A 21,798-nucleotide genomic window follows, 5' to 3' on the forward strand; every position below is an offset into this window, starting at 1 on the left:
AGCTCTTCTTGCTAGAGCTATCAGTTTTTATTTATTTATTTAGTAAATTATACACATGAGCTGGCCAGGACAAAGGTAGCTAGGATAGTTAAAGTTAAAAGTAAACCAACTAAGTGACTAATTGCTATAATTATACTTGGAAAGACTAATGAATAAATCAGTGAGGTGGTTTGTATCAGAAACATAATATTACTGATATACAGAGTAACATTTTAATAACATTTTGCATAAGTTTTTAACCCCATTGAGTCTTCCTGTATTTTGTGGTGTTGCAAACTCATTTCAAACGAATTAAACTGAGATTTGTTTCTGACAACCACAAAATACCCCCTAATGTTAAAGTGAAAACATGATCATAGGTGTTATGCATTTTTTGAAGTAATACACTAAAACCCTAGCTCAGTGCTTTATATAAGTGCCATTGACAACAATTACAACTTTTAGTCTCTGTATCTACATCAATGTGGCAGACCTGGATTTAGGAATTATCACTCATGTCTCCTCACAGATTTACTGAAACTCAGTCAAGTCGTATAAGGGGTGTCTGTGAAAAGCTATCTTGAAGTTATTCCACAGATTTTCAAAGGGATTCAAGTTTGTGCTTTGGTTGAGCTCAAGGACTTTCAAGCTCAAGGACTTGTTCTGAAGCTTCTCCGGTGTTGATATGGCCCTCCGCTTGGGGTCACTGTCTTGCTGGAACTTAAACTGTCACCCCAATCTGAGGTCATATGCACTTTGAAACAGGTTCCCACGATCGTGCCTGTATTTGGCTCCGCTCTTTGTTCCCTCTATCGTTACCACTTTCCCAGTCCCTGCAGCTGAAATGCCCCTCACAGCCTCAGGTTCCCACCAACATGCTTCGTGGTAGGCTTGGTGTTAGATGGATGACGAGTTGAGCCTGGTTTCTGCCAGAAAAAGCACTCTGCAATATGGGTGAAAAGTTCAATTTTTGTTTCATCAGAATACAGAATCTTTTGCCTCATCCTCTCTTTCTTGCCTTTCATGTGCCTTTTTTCAGACTCCAAGCACGAGGTCTTCTGTATTTTTTCAGAAGCGGCTTCCATGTGGCCTCTCTGTCGTACAGCCCGGATCTGCGATGTGCTGCACTGACTGTTGTCCTTCCAGGAAGATCTCCTTAATGCAGCCAAGGCACAATGCAGATCTGTCAGAACGGTCCTTGGGTTTTCGGTCACCTCCCTGAACAAGGTCCCTCTTTGGTCACTTTTTGGTCAACTTGGTCTGACACTCCATGAAGAGTCTGGGAGAGTCCATATTTTTTAGAAACTGTTTCATACACTTCTCCAGATCTACGCCTCACAACTGTGTCTTTGAATGCTACACCCAGCTCCTTAGATGTTTGCTCCGACTTGAATGTCCAGTCCATTGAACTGGCCTCAGATGGGCTCCACTGAGGTCTGACGTGCATTCAGAGAAATTTTCATGCACCTCAACTTAATTTGGAATGTCACTGCAAAAGGTTTTATTTCTTTTTTTTCCCCCACTCCTTTTTGGCTTTTGATTTTCTACACATTAGTAAGTAAATTAATAAATAAATAGATAAATAACATTGTACCTTACTGTAGATTACTGTGAGTACATCAAGGACAAAGAACAAAATGTTTTGATATCACACTGTAATCAGGCAAAATCTGAAAAGGGGGCTGAAGTAAATACTTTCTGAAGGCAGAGAAATTCTTTTTTTCAGTTGAAATGGTGATAAAGAGCAACAGTTTCAAATTGAAATTTGTTTCTGATTAATGCACTGACTGATAAATTGTTCCTTTGCTATTTCACAAATGACTATTACTTTAACATTTCTGAAGTACACTTATTATCATTTTATTTTTTATTTTATTTCACAGTTGTCATTTGGATTGTTACTGCGACAGAAACGCCATCAACTGCAACACGAGTTGACAAGCAAAAGCAAAAGCCTCATTACCATTTGTTTAAAGACGGTCATCCAGCTCTATCATCATTTAAAGAAAAGATGTGCTTTATCTTGTTTTAAAACTCTTTGACTAGTCACAGAAAACCTCTTTTATAACTTGTTTTTGACAGCTTATTGCTTATTTTCAGCCCATAATTAATTAGAATCATGTTTGTGTTTCATAAGAACGTTAAGGCCAAGACTGCCTGTTTCATCGAAAAAGTTATGTGAACTGCTTGAGACTGATGCCAAGAAAAAAAAAAAAAGGCTTTGCTTACCATATGGAGGTCCTTGCATGTTGAGTTGTTACTGCACAAATTGTTCAAACAGTCATCAAGGTCTTGCTCACATCTCAGACCAGCATAACCAGGGTTGCAAAGACAGTAGAAGCCATTCACAACTGAAACAAGACGTGTAGGTTAGTTACAACATCTTGCATCATTTGAATTAACCGTCACTATCCTGAGTAGACCTTGGTAACGTACTACACCTCTACACAGGGAAGTGTCGATGATGGGTATACAAGCACCGTCATCCAATGTGACTCCGTCATTGTATTTTATGGATATGTGACCATTAAAATGCCTCATGCAGCTTATCAGTCAAACCTGCTGCAAAATCTATGCGACAGCTCGCTCTTTCTGTATCAATCTGAGGCAATTTACGACTCTAACCATGTTTAAATAAACCTGTCTGTCTGGGTCTCTCAGTCCTGCTTCCTCCTGATGCTTTACTCTTCCCTTGTCTGTACTTATCCCGCTCTTTACTCGATGAAAGGCTGCAAGCCTAGTCATTTGTTCCGACTCAAGTTCTAGGGCAACACTGAGAATGAGGGAAAAGGAGGCGCAACAGACAGAAGGAGGCCCATTCCAGGGCAATTTTTTATTCAGAAGTTACAAATGTGCCATTTTCTCCCCATCAGAAGTTAGAATGTCCCATGTCTAATAATCCATTCCTATCTCTCTTTAATCATTAATGATGTTAAAGAGGGATGCATCGTCCTGTTTCTCCAGCACAACAGTGGTGTACAGGCAGCTAGTGACAGAGGTAATTGCAGTTCTTACAGGAGTGAATTTATTACATCCCCAGTCAGGGTCCCAGGATTCTTCATTATCCCAAAGATTTACCACGTAATCTATGCTGTCACTCTGTCTTGGTGCGTGTAGCTGCTATTACTCTCATTAAATGCTTTAGGTCCTGGGTGGCAGCAGCATTACTCATCCTAGCCACTGTGGCTATGCAGTGCTCTCCCTGGTGGCTGGCTGGCTGCTGCCGCTGAGCACCGGCCAATAGGTCCAGCAGGCCCGCCTGGGTAACCTGAGTTGGGCTGGCTGCACTCGAGATTATTCAAGACAGCTGGCCAAGGCCTACTGTAATAGCAGTCATAGAGAATACAGAGGCTCCTCATAGATAACTATCCACTGACACCTCTTGAAACTTTTTTCCTCTGTTGTTGTTCTAATGTAAGTCAGGTTTAACAAGAATAGCAATATATCAGAAATGTGGGGAACTGTGGAAGCGAATACTATGGTGTAAATATTTTGCTACTGAGTGAGCATTTATTTGACTCAGCAAGATGGATGTTATTTTGGTGTACAGCAATTCCATGAATTGAATAACAAAATAATATCCGACTGTAATTTCTGCACATTTTGTTCCTAACACAAAGGGAATTAATGGGAAAAAGAGATCCTCCCTTCATGCAAATACATCATAATCATCCACCAATTGGTCATCAGTGATCCTTAACTTTGAAGCTATCATTTTGATCTATGAGATTTTTAATCATTTATGTTAGAGATGAAATACATGGGGGGGAAATCTTACTGGATCCCCAAAGGAAGAAAAACAGCATTCTGTCTTGGGCTTTGATTGTATTAACTCTGTCATTTATCATCCATTATTCATATTACAACACAACATTGATGCTTAATTGATTTCCTCTTGCAGTTAGGTTAAGGAACTAATCAAGCCTACTCCAGCAGGTAATGTCCTAGATCCTCACATCAGATGGAATAACTCTACTCTCATAACACTCTTATTAGCTGCAGTGGTGACCCAATTGAAAACTGCCTGTCAGACAGCAAGTGAGCTAAACGAAACGTGATATATTCGCTATGCGTGTGGAGGCCTTCTCTGTTGTGTCGACTGGTTTCTCGGCGCAGTGTTATTAAGCATGTTTGTGAGATGGGCTGTGTCTCACCGTCATAGCAAAAGCCGTGAAGACAGGGGCTGGAGAGGCATTCATCCACATTGATTTCACAGCGGGGGCCAGTGAAGCCCTGGTGACAGTGACAGCGGAAACCCAAAGGGAAATGGTCCTGATCCAACTCTTCCACACAGACTGCTCCGTTCTCGCAAGGATTACTGGCCTCACAAGGTAAGAATTCACAATTATAACCTGGAGTGAAGGGCAGAAAGCGATGTTAGAGAAAAGTAAGCACATATTGTACATTTCCTTCAATCAATCCTGGAGAGACTGCATGCTGTTTCAACCATAACTGAAGCCACACACATAGATAGACAGATAGATAGATGTTATTTCCCTTATTTCACATAGGCTTGCTTAACACATGGCCATAACATAAACAAACAAACCTATCCTAACCTAATTTATTTTGAGAGAACCACAATTATCAAGTGAACAGTCCAAGTCCTCAGTTCTGTTCAGCTGTCACATTCAAGTTTTTTTGTCTCTCCTGATATGAGCACACCTGTTGTCAAAGCAGTTACTTAAATTAGCAACGTGCAAACCAAAAATCAACATTCATACTCATACAAGTGCCAGTTATGATTCCTCTCACAGCCGCTTCGTTTTAATATCTTACAGGAACATTTAAAAACACCACACACAATATTAGATCCTATTCATGCATGAAACAGTCAACCAGGGAAGAGAAGTAACTCTCTTCTCATACACAAATACAGAAGGATGGAAATACCAACAAAGAGAAGGAAAGGCAATGTATTTATAGAAAGTCTCTTGACAAGGACAGAATATCAATCAGGCCAAGCGATGCAATTCACACAACTGAATATACAAAAAAAGCTATATTGAAAACCATGCAAAACTAGACGAACAAGGTATCTGTCTCCTACCTCTGATAATTTCTGCAAAACAGAACAATAAAAAGGAGAGGAAGGAGAGGAAAAATTATATTGAGGAAAACCTTGAAGGAATTGATGTTAAAATGATCACTTAAGTAAATTTAAATTCCTGAAAAAGTCATATTATTTATTAATTTCATACTGGTTGATTAAAGAAGTCCTGCATGTTTCAAACTTCAATACAGAAGCGCATGTAATTGCTGTAGTTACCACCTCAAGGAAAGGTTAACAAAATTGAAAACATGCATGTGAGAGCCTAAGCCTGTGACACCTGAGAGCATTGCTCACATAGCAGAAGCATAAGTTGGCGCTTTGTCTTTTGTTTGCTGCCTGACACTTCTGTTAGTATGTGGTGCTTGTATAGTTCTGACTACTATTTTGATACTGCCAATAACACTGACTTGCTTATCAGTGATATAGGAATACTGTCCCTTGTTTATCAAGCTATTGTACATTAGGATCAAATCTGATACAATCAGCAAACACTGAAATTCACCACAAAAGTCAGTATCAGTTCCATCATTGTTGTGGCTCTAAAATCATTCTCACATCTCTTTGGGAAACATATTGAGCATAGTAATCTCACAGAAGTATATATCAATGTGCATTTTAAAAAAAAAGCAAAAAAAAAACAAACACTGCAATTATCAGTGTAGGCCACCACAGCCCTTTTGGTGTTAGTTTTAATATAAGACCCAACATGGAGTAGGTCCTAACAAGGATTTGGTGTGCACTGAGGCTAAGGCACTAAGGCTTTCATCTTCTGAAAGACATAGGGTAGCTTTCACCACACACCATCGAGATGCCAGCAGAAGGCTCTAACTACAGTGTGAGGTGATTTGTGCAGGTTGAGTGTTTGTTCTATTTGTTGTGTTTGAGTTGGTCATGCATTTGGCATAAAGCCAATAGCCATGCATGTAAACGTACTGCAAACTGCTGCTTTGCTAATCACAAGTAAAGTGGAATGCAACAACACAGTGAATCCACAATATGTTTGTGACACTTCTGTGGCCATTACACCATTGCAAAACACAGAGAAAAATAGCGTATGATTCACTCACCATCCACAGTGGGCGGAATGCAAATGTACACACAATGCTGCTTATGCATATTTTAATTAAGTTATCCATATCATTTCAGTGCAGCAAAAAACCCTTTCTATACAAATGAGACTCATTATAGGGTACGTCCAGTTCACAAAGATCACAGCAAATTCCCACATGCAATTAAGGCAGAAATTTTAATACCTTCTGAAAGTTGACGGTAATGGAGGGTTTAAGGGGGATGTGATACGCACACTTTCCTGTCAATTGTGACAATTGTGTTTGAGGCAAAGTGAAGGCATCGCAAATTTCACAGGCATGCTACAGAGTGATGCATTGTTTGAAAGTTAAATTTTAAGCAATTGGTCCAAATTAGTGACGCACCGATACCATTGATGATATGTATAGTGGTATCGGTATTGGGTGCCGATCCAGGTGAAATTCACTGATCGGACAACAGACCGTTACGTTACTGATCCACATGTCGATATGTGATAAATGTACACACACAATGCTGCCTGAAGTAATTCTATAATATTTCTATAATTAATCTACCACCACTTCCTCAGTGTGTGAACCTGGCCGCAGCTAGTGAACACAGAGGTTTTCTTCATCTTTGGTAGTGCTGATTAAGGTATAGCGCCACAGTGGACTGTGCTGGTATTGCCGTCAAATTAGAATATTTCATTGTAGTGATCATCACAATGAGCAAAATCTACTTACTAGTGGTTGATACAGCATTGCAGTGCACTTGATTTGCTCCTTGCCTTAGCAATTTGCACTCTAACACTTTTTTTGTATGTGAAGCTTGCTTAACCTACAGTTCAAATCAATTGCTTTGGAATTAATGTATTTTTGTATATTTAATCATCATGGACCCCTCTCTACTGTAATAACAAGATGTAATGCTTGTGACGCTGGTTCCAGGAAACTGAAGTGTTTTTGGATGAGGATGCAGACAGATTATTGACGGGAATGGCTGGGCCTACGCTCAGTATTGAAGCATGGAGACAGGACTGGAGAGAGTTGTGAAAACCACTGCCTCCAGCGTGTTCCTAGCATGTCACCATCCTGCTCTTGAACCTGTTGATGAGAGGCAGCTACTGTGGCCACTGCATTGTGGTACCTAAATTTAATCTAGGTATCTATATTGTACGAGCTGCGTATAATTGCATAGTGCTTTGAAAATGTGTAGCACATCCTTCAAATAACATGCTGCAGATGGAACGCCCATCTTTCCTGCCACCTCCGGTTGACTGTAGAGATTTAATCAACAGAGAAAGCCATCATACACCCTACAAGCAGCTGCAGATGACAGATATTGACCCATCCCTTAATCTAGCCCAGTATAGTGCCTTTCTACCACCATATAACGCAATGAGCTAGGCTCAGCTTTATCTCATCACTAATTGTGGTCACAATATTTTTTGTGAATTGGATGTGAAGACAGCATAGACTGCAAGCATTATTGAAGCACTAAAAATTATTACCAGCTACTGATCATTCTTTGATATTGAGATTTTTTTTTTTTTTTTTTGGAAGGAGGGGTGATGTTGCCAACAAATACATTGACATTATTCGGTGTGTGTTAGTATTTATGCAGTTTGTTTGGTAACCAATAAGTACCAAATTAAATCTGCAATATGAACTTTTCCACTCATTTAAATGGTGCTTCAAAAATAGGCCTCCTTAATGTACAAAGTCTGTCTGTTGTCCATCACTAAAGGCACAGGTTATGTGTCTCCCAAAACAAAATATGCCCCATCTCTTTCATACTTGTCTGCCCACTGTTTTGTCCAAAAATAATGACGAGCAAATACAGGAAACATAGAATATCCATAAATGACAATAGCTTTATAAAAAAAAATGATGCAAAGCCTGATAAAAGTCTGTCAATAGGGAAAACATGAATGCAAAATAAAAATAAAAATGGCTGACCATACACTTTATCTTTTCCTAAATGAAACAGACATTCTTCAGCCTCTGCCTAAAAAAGGTATCATGATGTTCCTCCATGCTCCAGCTTGCCAGCAGCTCTGCAGGATCACAATCGATTACAGGAGCCAATGCACTCCGCCCATTTGAACAGATTGTTTTGAGTTGGCAGGTTTTTATTTTTTCAAATCAGATTCCAAAGAGGATCTTATAATGGTCATCAAGAGTATACCTAATTGGCACAGCAGAAAAACATGAGCCCACACTTCCACAGGTTGGGAGCAGGTAGCAGTGCCTCAGGCTTGGCTGGGTTCCCTTATAAACACAATCGGCAGTGTTCACAGGTGAGCAGCCGCTGACGGAAACTGCCCTCACCATTGCAAGACTGACTCCTATTGATCGGTGTGTTCGGTGGGGGCGGGATTTGAAGGGACTAGTCTGAACCTTTGTGCACAAACCATCCCACCCTCTGTTCGAAAAAGTCCTTGCTGTCAGGTGAAAAGAAGCAGCTGGCATGCACCCATGTGTGTTAGGAGGAGACGCCGTCCCGGCCGACAGGGATGTCGCTCAGTGACAAGAACCATGGATTACATCAGATATTGGCAGCAAAAAAAATTGAGACAAAACGGGGAAAAAAGGAAAGTAAAAGTCACAACAACAATAATAATAATAACAACGATAATGGTCATCAAAATATGATATCATCAAAATATCTCTCACACATTTACTTCTTGCAGCCACTGGCAAACTAGAAATAAAATGGATCTGGATACAGATTGAATTGTTGGCTGATTAAAATGCATCTTTTACGTGCACTGAATTATTGATTCCATACTGGGATGCGTATCAAATCAGGTGCAAATTCAGCTGCTTAGCATTCAAGTCTATCATTATTGGAACATATTAATGAGAGGAACAAAGAACATTTTGCACACAGTTTATGTTTCAAACTGTGCCTCTCCATCCAGTTCATGTCGGCACAGACACAGCAACACTCTGTTGAGCACAACGCCCTGCGTCATAAGCCCAATGAATTATGGCTGTTCACTGACACTTTTGGTGCTTTGCAGCATTAAAAACTTTGATTTTTATCAGCTATAGACAATAAATGCCAGGTTTGGGTGCCAGCTTTATGCATCAGAGCACCCAAAATAAACCGAAAAGAGAAATGTTCCTGGGTGACTGTCAATTTACTCGGGAGGGCTGCCAAAATCAAATCAATATGTGAGAGGGATGGAACAAAAGAAACAACATGCCTCAGCAATGCCGCTGAAAAACTTGGTTATTTTCCATTATTCAGTCATTATATTGCATTTGCAGTGGTCATCAGAAGCAATTTAATAAAATAAGTCCAAGTGCTTTTCATGTATGTATGTATTCTTGGTCCTTTAGTAAGCCAAGATTAGTTAAAATTTGGCTTAAGCAACATTAATTTATGTTTTACAAACATCTTAAGTTTACTAAACTTAATAAACATCTGTTGAAACTATGTAACAGAGGCCTACACAAAGCTAGAGGTATTATTGTGTTTTTACATATCATTTGTTAATCGTTCATGAATATGTATACATACAGAAAGTATTCAACCGAGCTGACTTTTTCCATTTTGTTGCAGACTGAATGCAAGTGCATTCAATTGGGATTTCTATGTCAACAGTTTACACAAAATACTATATAATGGCACAAATATTCACAAAAAAGTAGTACTCTTTAAAGTAGAAGCACCTTTGGCAGTGATTACAGCCCAGGGTGTTCTTTGATATGTCTGTATCAGTTTGGCACATCTGGAAATTGGGATTTTCTCCTAAGTTGCAGGTTTGCTGAAGCTCAGTCAACTTGGACGTGGAGCATAAACATCTTCCTTGAACTCATTCCACAGCTTTCCAGAGGGATTTATGTTTGGCCCCTGGCCGCGCTACTTAAGGACTTTCACTCTGTTTTCCTGAAGCCATTCCAGGGCTCTTTTAGTCACATGTTTAGGGTTATTGTCCTCTTGGAACATAAATTATCAACGTGATATAAGAAGTTTGGCAATTTGAAGCAAGTCCTCACGAGTCTGTTTGCATTTACACGACATTTGGCTCCATTCTTTGTTTCTTAATTAGTTTTAGATGGGTGAAAAGCTGTGCCTTGTTTCTGCCAGATGCAGTGTTTGGAATTACAGCTGGCTTGAAGCTTGCAGCTTCAGTTTTTGTGTAATCAGAACACAGAATAGCTTCAGTTTCGTTGATGGTCCTTTTTACAAATTCAAGGCATGCTGTTATGTGTTTTTTCCCTCAAGTGGCTTCCCTCTGCCCTCTCTGCCAAACAAGTCCAGGGCTGCACTGCACTGTTGTCCTTCCAGGAAGATCTCCCATAACAGCTAAGGAGCTAACTAACTGCACTGAGTGGTCCTTGGATTTGTGGTCACCTCTCTGACCAAGGTCCTTCTTGCACAGTTGCTCAGTTTGCTTGAAAGATTACTTCTAAAAGCTGTCTAGACAGATCCATATATTTCTTATTTCCAAATGATGAAGGCTACTGTGAAATTCCAACTTTTTTTTTTCTTTTCTGCAGGGAGGTTGCTCGACTTCCAGGTGGAGTTTCTGCTCTGACACACAATGGAAATGGAATCATGATGCTGACATTATACTATGTTTTCTTCTAAATCAATCAAACTGTGTCATCTACACATCTCAAGGACACCGAAAATAATTTAGATTCTCCTCAAATCAGCTGGTAAGTTGGTGTAAATTTTCCTTTCCAAGGAACGATAAAGGCAAATCAATCAATCAATCAATCAATCAATCAATCAATCAGTCAACCAATCAGAATTGAACACTCATTCTATGCACACACTATCATCAACCGAATCCAATCACAAACTCGTCTGTTTCTCAGTCTCACACACACTCCCGTGCACACACAGCCAAACCAAATGCTGCTGGATCTATGTTTTGGCTAAAAGGGGATTAAAAGCCTTCCTAAAATCTGCAAACAAAACTATTCATCATAACATCACTGGTTCTTCATCACATATGCTGCATATCTTGACTTGCAGTATATCGGCTATATTCTTTACATTCATTCCATACTGTATATCACCTCATATTCATAGGACACATCACCTGCTAGCTCATCCAAACCATATCAACTGAAAAACACTTGTGTTCAAAATTCAGCAAAAAGACATAGCCATAATGAAAAATAAGGCACAGCTGAAACATTAAAACAACCAAATATAAATGTTTTATCATTTAATATGACAGTGCCCTATTGTGACTGGCCAAACCATGCACCATAACTAACATCTTGGTAATTAGCCATGTTTTCTCTCTTTAAATACAGGTAGCAAATGAAGATGTACTCATTTTGTTGAGACATGTGAAGTGAGTTCAGACAGGTGAAAGTAATAGTATGTGAAGTTAATTAACTTTGCTTTTTGTCCCTATTCCCTCAGTGCTCATTACCTTTAAATGGAGCCACACATTGGCAGAAGTAATTACCAGGCTGGTCAATGCAAGTGGCTCCATTCTTGCAGGGAGATGAAGCACACTCATCAATGTCATGCTTACACGCGGTACCTTTGACAGAAAAGAACATAGATTGATGAACAAATAGAGCAGCCCCTGACACAATGTTTGGCAGTTAATGTCCAATCAATGTTCAAATCATAAAACATCACTACAGTATATGTGATTTGAATCACAGAGGGAGCTGGGGATCAGTCCTAATGGACCGCATAGAGGACAACAAGTGCTAGTGTCCATACTATAGCACTGTTAACATTACTTAAGGACAACAGCAATCACTTTGGTGCCAGGGGATTCTCTATCCATGTAAGTAAAATAAGAAAAGAATTAAAATAGTTACAACATTACAAATAGATACAACATGAATAGTACTGGATTTGCCTTTTCTTGCAAATGACTTAATCACTTCAACCGATGATGATTTGCTGTGGATGATGTAGATGTTAATGCCAATGTACTGCTGATGAGAATGCTGATGACAGTACATCATAGTGCTAAATATAGACATAATACCCAAAAGGGTGTCCTTATAGTGATGCAAAAAATGATAATCATTACACATTACAATGCACATGTACATTAAGTCAGTATTTAAGCGAGTTTACACAGCTAGTTATGCTCAATGGGAATTATCAGCAATCGGACAACTTGTCTGAAACAGCCCATTGTAGCACAAGTCAAGAGGAAAAGATGAGCAGCACATGTAAAGGCGGGTGAAAAAAGTGGGTTTTGTGTGCAACAAATGGCAAACAGCATCTAGGAAACAGCTTCATCACACACAATTTTATTTCTAACTCTAAAGCCTGTTAGTTAAAACCATCAGCTGTCAAAATTGAACTTTCTGCTTCAAAAAATTAAATGCTCCTGGTCTACTCTTTTGCTAGTGTGACAAATGTGCCATTTTTTAGTAATATTGTAGTAATTTCTAAAGGTCCTACCACATCTAACTGATGTACCAATCCTAAGTGATTTGTGTTGTTAGAAGTTATCACAGTCAGTGCTGAACCGTTTGAGAATTGATTGCATTTGTTTCGCTCTGTGAGAGGCGATGTGTGCAGTTGTTTAGGGAGACAGGTTCTCTTTTTGTTTTGATATAGAGTTGTCATTCATCTTTCCGCCTTTAAAAGTTGGCATCACAGTGCCAATAATGTAGGGAACGCAGGGAAATATTTTTTAAGTTAGCCTGTGTATGTGTGCAAGCAGTTCACTAGGATGCTCTGCTGCTGTTGTATTCTGACATGAGCAGTATTACCTTGTTTATGTTGCAGCTGCCATGTATATCCCTCCTGCTTGGGGGCATTAATAATTTCCTGATCACAAAGCATCCAAAGGCTGCCAAAGGTGAAATACCTGCCTTGACATCAGTGATTGAGATCTGGCCAGCAGTGCAACAACAATTTCCTGCGGCTTGAAGTGGATGCAGGACTTAACTTGAAAAATGCCTAAATTAAGTGCAGGATTAATGTTCTTCATTTGGTAGTAGTAATATAATTAATATTACTCTGTTTACAGCTCAAAAACTTGATTAAGTGCTGACTTGTTCTTTAAAGAAACACAATAACTCTTGGAGATTACAAGTACAAAGTGAGTAAAGCGAACATTTTGCAAATGTAGGCCAGTCTATCTGTCAGTCTTCCTGTGTGCTTTCCAAGTCATTGTCACATAACAAATGCAGCTTGGCAGGCTGCAGAGGTAGTGGTGAAAGCTTTCTGTGAGAGCACCACGTGATTTGCCAGTCTGCAGTGGTGCTTCCATTATCAGACATGAGACCACAGTACACTTATTTGAATATGGTGCAGTTAATGTATTCTATAATGTTATAAGACATTACGGACCAACAAACATTTCTTCATGAACAACTAGTCAGTTGTGATGGTTGACAACCCTGTTATTACCTCCGCCAAGGAGGTGAAACCACCTGCAGGGGGTTATGTGATTCCCCCTGTCTGTCCATCTGTCCGTCCATCAGTCTGTCAGCAGGATAACGCAAAAAGGACTGGATGTTTTTGCATGCAACATGGTGAGAAGGTTGCTTGCAAGCCAGAAAAAAAGCGATTAAGTTTTCGGGCCAATCAAAGGGGCGTGGCAACGGACAGAGCTGAGGACAAACAGGGCCATTCCGAAACACATCAACATAACATCAGGGAGCCTGGTGGGGAAGCTGGTCATGGGTCAAGAAGAGGCGTGTCTTATGACAATAGCAAAATGGGTTGTGGGAAATAAACAAAAGGGCTTGTTGCTCAGCATAGACTGGGACATAACTTCCATCTGCAAACCTGGCCGGGTGCCTTCTAGTATTTTTCTATTAGATCCTGTGTATTTTTAAAATCCCTTCAGCAACTGGTTTCAAATTTATTTTAACACTAGCCTGCTCCTCGCTGTTGTGACTTAATATCAACTGTGCATGGGTCCAATTTCATCTTAACTCCTTCAGGATTTTTGCATGTGCAGGTTGTGCACTTTTTTTATGTTTAGGCTACTAAACAGATGTCAGCTCAACATCAACATCAGGATCAAAATATCAAACACATCAAAATATTGGCCAAAAGCCCAGGTAAAAATAAATAAATGGCATCACATCGTTAAATAGCAACAACGTTCAGTTAAATTAGATCAGATAAGTGATCCCCATTACCAAAATGAGTCATGGCAGCATCACTGAATATGATGCACTGTAGGTAAGCATGATGGTGCAGAATACTAGATGAGTAATTACAATAATAGAGCATCTTAAAGTAATTCAACAAATAAACAGAGATGCAGGTCCTCAATGGCAGGTTTAAAGGTTAGAGGATCCTGCCAGTTTACAGATTTACAGTCTACAGCATATGTGCTGTATGCATATAATATAAGCTATCATTGAGATGTGCATTATAAGCTATATACATTTGATATTCATGAGTATGTGGCACCATGAAACTTGGTTTATACTACATTCACTATAAGACAATCTGGTTTTATAAAAAATATTACTAACTAAGAATCAGAAAATCACCACCTTAATATAAAAGGATATTAAATATAATGACTAACCTGTGAAACCAGGCAAACAGATACATGCATACCCATGTGTAAGGTCAACACATGTGGCATTGTGGAAGCAGGGAGATGATGCACACTCATCGATATTGATTTCACAGTTGCTGCCTGTAAGGAAATATACAAGGAAGAAGGAATCAGTGCTCAGAATACAGGGAAAATGTGATACAAGGGTAACTTTTACAAAATATGAACACACTCACTAGCTAATAACTCACTAATGCATGAGCTATTATGCAAAAAGGTTTAACTGCTGTCCCACCTCAGAGATAAATGTTAGAATGAATAAAACTTCTTAAATCTTTACAGAGTTTAATTTTATCATGGTAGAATCTATTGAGCACAGTAGCAATCAAAGGATTTGAGAAGGCATTTAGTCAAACATGTTTAATAATTTTGGTTAAACTGTCTTAAGACCAAAACACACAGGCAGAGGAATATTAATGGAATGAATGAATGATAATGTTAATCACGCCTGTGTCTCAGATCTATATTCATACAAGCAATGTTTTTAGCAGTCCTGAGTGGACTGACTTTTCCCCTGAAACATCACTGGTTGGGTTGCTCTCATGCCTTAGGCTTACTGTAGACAACATTTATTAAAAGTTGGGCCGTGAGTAATAAATTTACATTTCATTTTACGTCCTGACATTATTTGTTTTCCCACCCAACTAAGTAAACTGGACATGCCTGCACACGATGGAGTCAATGGGACAGACTTTATTACATGACCTACAGTGTTGATATAATGCAGTATATATGGCGTATTTTCTTTAACTTTCTGTTTCTATGGATTTCTGCAGTGGATATCAAAAAAAGAAAAAAAAAAAAAAATAGATTCCAGGTAGAAAAAAAAAGCTTCAAGTCAGCGAGCGGCCAGCACTGTCCGCTGTGGGTGGCAGGACATCTGAACAAGCATGTCCATTAACATGGGAGATAAAACCAAAGTCCCCTGCTCCCAATCAGCTCCACTTGCTGTCTGTTGCGGCCTTTTCAGCCAACCATAAGGGTGTACACACCTTTAGATGCAGGTGCACGTGATGCAAAAATTAATGTATACCTGAAACAGAATATCACAGCAACACTGGTGCACTTAAAAAGTTTCTTTAATCGACCGTCTTCAGAAATGATTCATTTTTTTTTGCCAATGGAAGAATAAGGTAAACAGTTCTGTTTTTGCAAAGCTAGATACGATCAACTTTTCACCATTACGCCAGCAGTGTATTGTTAGTTCCCCCCGCTCCTCTTCCCCCTCCCTCTCCCACGGTCAAGCTTACATCCCAACACTTATCACTCATCTTGAAGAGTTTTGTACTCTGAAACAGCTGCCTGAGGCCGAGGTAACTGGCATCTGCAGAGCTCCCACAGGTGCCAAGGAAGCGGTAAGTGAATGCAGACAATCTGCAATTTAAAAAAGCCTTCTGATGTTCACCAGTGCTCTTGAATGCGTCTCGTCTGCCAAATGTTCAGCAGCTCGAATTCTGACTGCTTTTTCTGCCATTGTTGCTTCTACAACTTCCAAATGCTTGATAGCCACAACCAAGCTCACTCCTGGCTGTTGACAGTGACACTGAGACATGTACGCACCGGGTCACAGTCAGACACAGTTGCATAACATATACTATTTATTTATTAATTTAGTATCAAAATGTGACATTAAAGTGTATTCTCACTGTATGCATAAAATTTGCAGGTCCAACTCCAACCTCATGCGATGAGTCAAATACTCAAAACTCTGGTCATGAGCCTGAATCAAGTCTCAGTCAGTCTGCTTAAATCAGAGCATGGTTATTTCTATCAAATTCCCAGCTATCTGATCAGTATGTCATATTTAGCTATTTACGCATGAGGCACTAATTTAAATGATAATGTCAGTAAATGTATAGGTAGGAACCAAAAGTGTAACCTACATACTGTGATAAATTAAAATACCCACTCCAAACAATATTCCATATCATTATTGTATATAGTTTGTGATGTTCATGTAATTCTATGAGGGATATAGTTTGTTTATGACCTAATGTCCTACCACGTGACCTGGATGTTGTAATGATAATTCCTGATTCAGGCAGTGCTGCAGATTAGCGTCTCCTGAAATTGACTGTTAACATTCTGAGGTCGACTTTTAGCCTCGCACATTCTGTCAATATGGATGGTCTGGGGGGCAAAATAGTGTAGATTTTGTCGAGGCACTCTGGCAACAGCCAAGGATTATTCTGATTCCAGCTGTAAGTGGAGCAGCTTCAGAAAACTCAGTATTATAGCAAGTTTGCTAGCTCTCTTCTCTGTGCATCATTGTTATGTAATTTCATCTCTCTCTAGGCCCTATTTTCGTCAGGGCGCACGGTGCACGGCATAGGGATTGAGTGCACGCAGGTTTTATCCTTGCCTGGGCCCGCTTGGTATTTTGCTGACTCGACGTGAACTTGAGTGTGCTCAAGTGGGAGGAGAGCCACAGAGAGAAATGTGTCACTTGCGATCAAGCAGTGCAATGTAATTTTGGTGTTAAGGATTACCAGGATTTGTACTTGCACCACCCGCCTGCTTAGACCAGGTCAACGACAAATGTGCAGTCACGTTCTATGTTTGAATGATTTTAATTCAACACGGAGCTGTTAGTGCAGGTATGTGCCATGATGCGAGCAATGCCATTGTGGCTGTAGAGGATGCATGGCTGCATCCTCTACAGATGTAGAAAACTGTCCCTGCGGTTTGCCACCAACTTCTGTTTGGCTCTTTGCCTAATACCACTGAACCATTTCCTGCAGTGGGCATCAGTTCTCCTAGGACCAAAGCAACATGTTAACTGTAATACGCTATCTCCTCCCAAGCTAATTTAACTTAAGGTGCTGCATATTTGCTCACGGCAATTCTGCACCTCCTGCACAAGGACATTACCTTCCTCTTGGGAGAACATTTTGTGACGGAGCCGCTCTGGACTGTTCTCTCCATTGCAGAATAGTCAGTGCACCATGACACAGAGTGCACTGCATTTAAAGGGAGGGGAAGAGGTGATTTGATTGGTCATGACTGAGGCCAGACCCTATCACACCTTCTGATAATGTATTCCTCCTAATCACACCCTGTTTCCAACTGCATCGCAAGTGCGCCACGCAGCTCTGACCATGAAACTGCCCTGTATGCCTTACCCAGTTAACTGTGCTTTGCTATTTGTGCCACTGATTCACAAAGGTAGGACAGCCTCCCTCTGTTCTCATGTTATGAGAAAAAGAAGTCAAATAGCATCAGTTTCATCATTTTAACTCTCCTTCCAACCGATGTGAATGCAGAAATTTGTGCCAACTTTTAAGTGGTATGTACACAACCTGACTAGCTCTAGATGTAAATGATAACATTATTTCATATTCGGGTTGGAATTACACTAGTAAAGATGAAAAATACAACTGAACACAAAATTACTACTCCCTGAGATGCTTTGGTAATATCAGAAAATATCAGATATCAGAGTAAACACATACATACATACATAAAAATTCCATATACAAGGAAGGGCACCTCCTTCACCCAATCTGTATTTTTTTCCCTTAGAAATTATCTACTATTTGCCACTGAATCTATTTAGATGCCCCCAAAAAGAAATAAAAAAGAAAAGAAAATCAATTTCTTCCCCTTGTTTGGTCTCACATACAGTACCCCAATGATTAAATGAAAACATCAAAACCACACACTGCCAGCAGTGTCAGTCATTTCCCTCTTCACATAAACTGCAGCATTGCCCTCATGCCGCTCCCATGTAACTTCCCCCCAAGGTTTACAATGTTGAGAAGCATGAAGGCTGGATGGGATGTAATCAAAAATGATGTTTGTTGCCACAAATCGTGAGCGCTTAGACTGACAGGCTTATTTTGAGTTTAGTACATACCTATAAAAACTCCAATACTTGTAGTTTTTTTATTTTATAGTGGTACTGGCAGCATCACATTTTGTTTGAGCAGTATGAGTACTCTGATAATGACCATAACTTAGTTTCCTACTAATAATAACCAGCCCCTATTATACATTAACTTTTTTATTATTATTATTATTATTATTATTCCAAAATCGCTGAATGGTTCTGCCTGATAAATGTATGTTGCTGTTTTTTCATTTTATTTGAACAACCATGACCTAATGTTATGGGTCATATGACATCAGGCAAAAACAAATCTAGAGATAAGATATAAAATAAGGAGGAACGTGTGCTGGAGTTTTGAGCAGACAAAAAACTGCTATGAGCCGATCTCTCTTTTGACTGATTTTGTAATGCTTAATGCTTGTGTTTTTAAATATGGACAATGAAGCTAGGGAATGTGGTCTTTTCAGGAACAACCAATATATAGTAATCATTGTTTATGCAAGTTCAACAGCAGAATTAGAAACGGTGAATATAGCATTCCAGATTGCCGTACCACTTGATGTTTACTTCATGGAATAAAATAAACAGCATTTGACTGGCATGTAGTCAGCAGGTGATCAACATCTGGCCCTTCAGACTCTGGGGGAAACAGTACCAGGGAAAAGCCAACATACAAAGAGTAGAGCCCGGTTCACACTGTATGCAGCAAATCCCTGTAGAGCACAGGGTGATACACACAGAATATTGCTAAACCTAATTATAAGTGCATACATAAATACTGGGCTACATCATGTTTAAACAGTTTCAATGTGTAGGCGAATCATCGGTTTACTAAACATTCTAAAAAGGTTTTCGTTGTTTTCAGGCATTCCAGTTTTTAATCATCACTATATATGCTGTTGTAGCTAATATAGTTGTAATAACAAAATGTATACATGTGTGATGAAAAATATTTGTTTATAATTTATTAGATATGCATTTAACAGCATAATACAAAAGTATTCACAAATTTAAACTTATCACATTTAGGTAATGTTCTTATTTAAATGCATGTAAACAGTTGTTCAAAATGAAATTTTGACAGAAAAAAAAGACTGCAGTACTTGCAGCAGTCATGTTATGGTGGTTAAATTTGCTGTAGTTGCATTCCATAATATGTAATCTTGTTTATTTGGTGCTGTGTTTATTATACATACATTTTTATTACGTTATTTGTATTTGTATTAATATATAACATTTTTATTGAATTGACTGGGGTTTCTGTTACACAATAGGAGTCTTCTCTGACCTCTGTTGGTCATGCACAGATGGGAAACATGCTGCCTCAGGGAGACCAAGACATTAACAAGACTGGAGTAACCTGGTCATTTGGATGAATTCTGAATTTTGATTCTTAAGCTCAGACTCCATGACATCACATGGCTTGATGTAAACACTTTGCCTTCCTTTGCCGTTCCTGCCGCTCTATTTATCTAGATCCATTTCTGCATTGATTTTACCATTCTCTCTGTCTCCATTCTGTTATGTTGCTTGAATGTTGAGTGTGGGTGGATTGCAGGCACACCATAAAAAATGTCTCTTTACAATAAAGACCCGGCCGCTTTTGTATGTAGTTTTGAACATCATATGTCAACGTGAACAAAATACAATTTTTGCAAGTGAAGATCTGCTACTGTAGGCACCCTGGCATGTGATAATGATGTCTCACTGAAACAAACTACAGCGTATCACTCAACGTTTAATCAGGGTATCGCCACAGTCACACTGAAATTCAAATAGCAATGTATAAATAAACAGTCATTGTTTGAATCATGTAAAACGAGGGTACCTGTGATCCCAAGAGGGCACTGGCAGCTGAATGAGTTGAGCTCATCAATGCAGAAGCCTCCGTTTTGGCAAGGCTCACTCAGACATTCATTGACTTCAATCTCACAGTTATTGCCTAAAAAGGTCAGAAGTCACAGTACTTTAATGCCAAACTACAACACGTGGGGAAAAAAAATGGCTCTGTGATCACACACACCTTAATTCACAACAACTGCAAGACACAAGAAGGAGAAAAAAGTGAAAAGGCAATGGATGATGCCATACATAGGTAAGGATTATTTGTAGGCTCTCTTTTATCAAACACACCACTGCTCAATTCAGGAAATGGTATCAAGATAAAAGCCTTGTTTGATTCATAAAACAAAACTCCACAAAACTTCTACACACTTATAGAGAAATATATGTCTTTCTTATGATATATCCTTCTATTCTTATTTTTTGGCACTGTATATTTTATAAACAGTGCCAGATCCATTTGCCAAACCAGAAAGAAGCAAGTCTGTAAATGCAATGGAAAAATAAAGTGAACAGCACAAATGGTGAGAAAAACAAAGATTAATCATTTAACACAACTAAGCAGCCCTCTTTAGTTCAACTTTAGAATGAACAGATTGACATAGAACAATTCACATTTTCTATCTTTCTATCTAAGTGCTTCTAGAGCACCTCTGATCCAGTTGTTTATTAGTTTCATCAAGTCAAAATTGATGAATGCTGATATTTTTAGAGATATGGGTTATGCAAGCACTGAAGTTAAAATTCTATTGTGTGCTCATATGATATATGAGGGCTATTGTTTTCATCCATTTTATTTTTATTTCCAGCACTTTTACCATGGGATATTTTCGAGCATTTCACTGATTTACCTACCTATAAACCCAGGTGCGCAGAAGCAGTTGTAACCATTGAGGGTGTCTTTACAAATACTTAGCACTCCACATGGCTTGTGCTCACAGTCATCTATATTTACCTCACAAAACTGACCCATTAAACCTGCAGAGAGAGGAGAAGTTGTGTTAATCCAATTTCCAATTACATGTGGAAAAAAAATTAAAGGTAACCCTGTGGTGAATATTGTTCATATATATATAATTAATGAGTAGTTAATATAACTAAGAGAAGAAATTCAAGTAAACAATTCATTATTCATCACATTAAAAAACTTAAACACTGAATATTTAAAACTGATTATGAAAGAGATGAGTAAAAATAGCTCAACATCATACAAGTTACTGTTACAAAGCCAGTATCCTGTGGAAAGTAAAAGCTTATGAAATTGATTGTAAAACAAAGGAACATTTTCTGGCTTTTATTATGAAATTGCAACAAATGTTTGCAAAGCTCAGGAGTCAGGTCACATCAGTAGGGAGATATTTATGAAATGTTATTTATTCTTCTATTCTATTCAAATTATCTATTGCTTTGCCTATTTGGTCGATGAGCTTGATTTTTTTTTTTTGTTTGTTTTTTTTTGTTTGTTTTTTTATGCCATGTGTCAAAACAGGCTATTGCTTCAGCTACCAAATGCTGCATCGGTTGTTTTGAAGA

At 38.9% G+C, this 21,798-nt stretch overlaps 1 protein-coding gene across 1 annotated transcript in view; it reads right to left on the minus strand.

Annotated features, from left to right (window-relative positions):
- Positions 1 to 21,798, minus strand: part of eys (eyes shut homolog) — a 163,165-nt gene that overhangs the window by 102,493 nt on the left and 38,874 nt on the right. Inside the window, exons 17-22 of the mRNA XM_030071113.1 lie at positions 21,121 to 21,243; positions 20,252 to 20,365; positions 14,562 to 14,675; positions 11,466 to 11,579; positions 4,134 to 4,331; positions 2,209 to 2,330 (exon numbers count right to left, since the gene is read on the minus strand). Of these exons, the coding sequence (XP_029926973.1) occupies positions 2,209 to 2,330; positions 4,134 to 4,331; positions 11,466 to 11,579; positions 14,562 to 14,675; positions 20,252 to 20,365; positions 21,121 to 21,243 (785 nt within the window). The remainder of the gene's footprint in view (positions 1 to 2,208; positions 2,331 to 4,133; positions 4,332 to 11,465; positions 11,580 to 14,561; positions 14,676 to 20,251; positions 20,366 to 21,120; positions 21,244 to 21,798) is intronic.

The sequence above is a fragment of the Myripristis murdjan genome, chromosome 15 (assembly GCF_902150065.1).
Source record: "Myripristis murdjan chromosome 15, fMyrMur1.1, whole genome shotgun sequence".
Classification (NCBI taxonomy): Eukaryota; Metazoa; Chordata; class Actinopteri; order Holocentriformes; family Holocentridae; genus Myripristis; species Myripristis murdjan.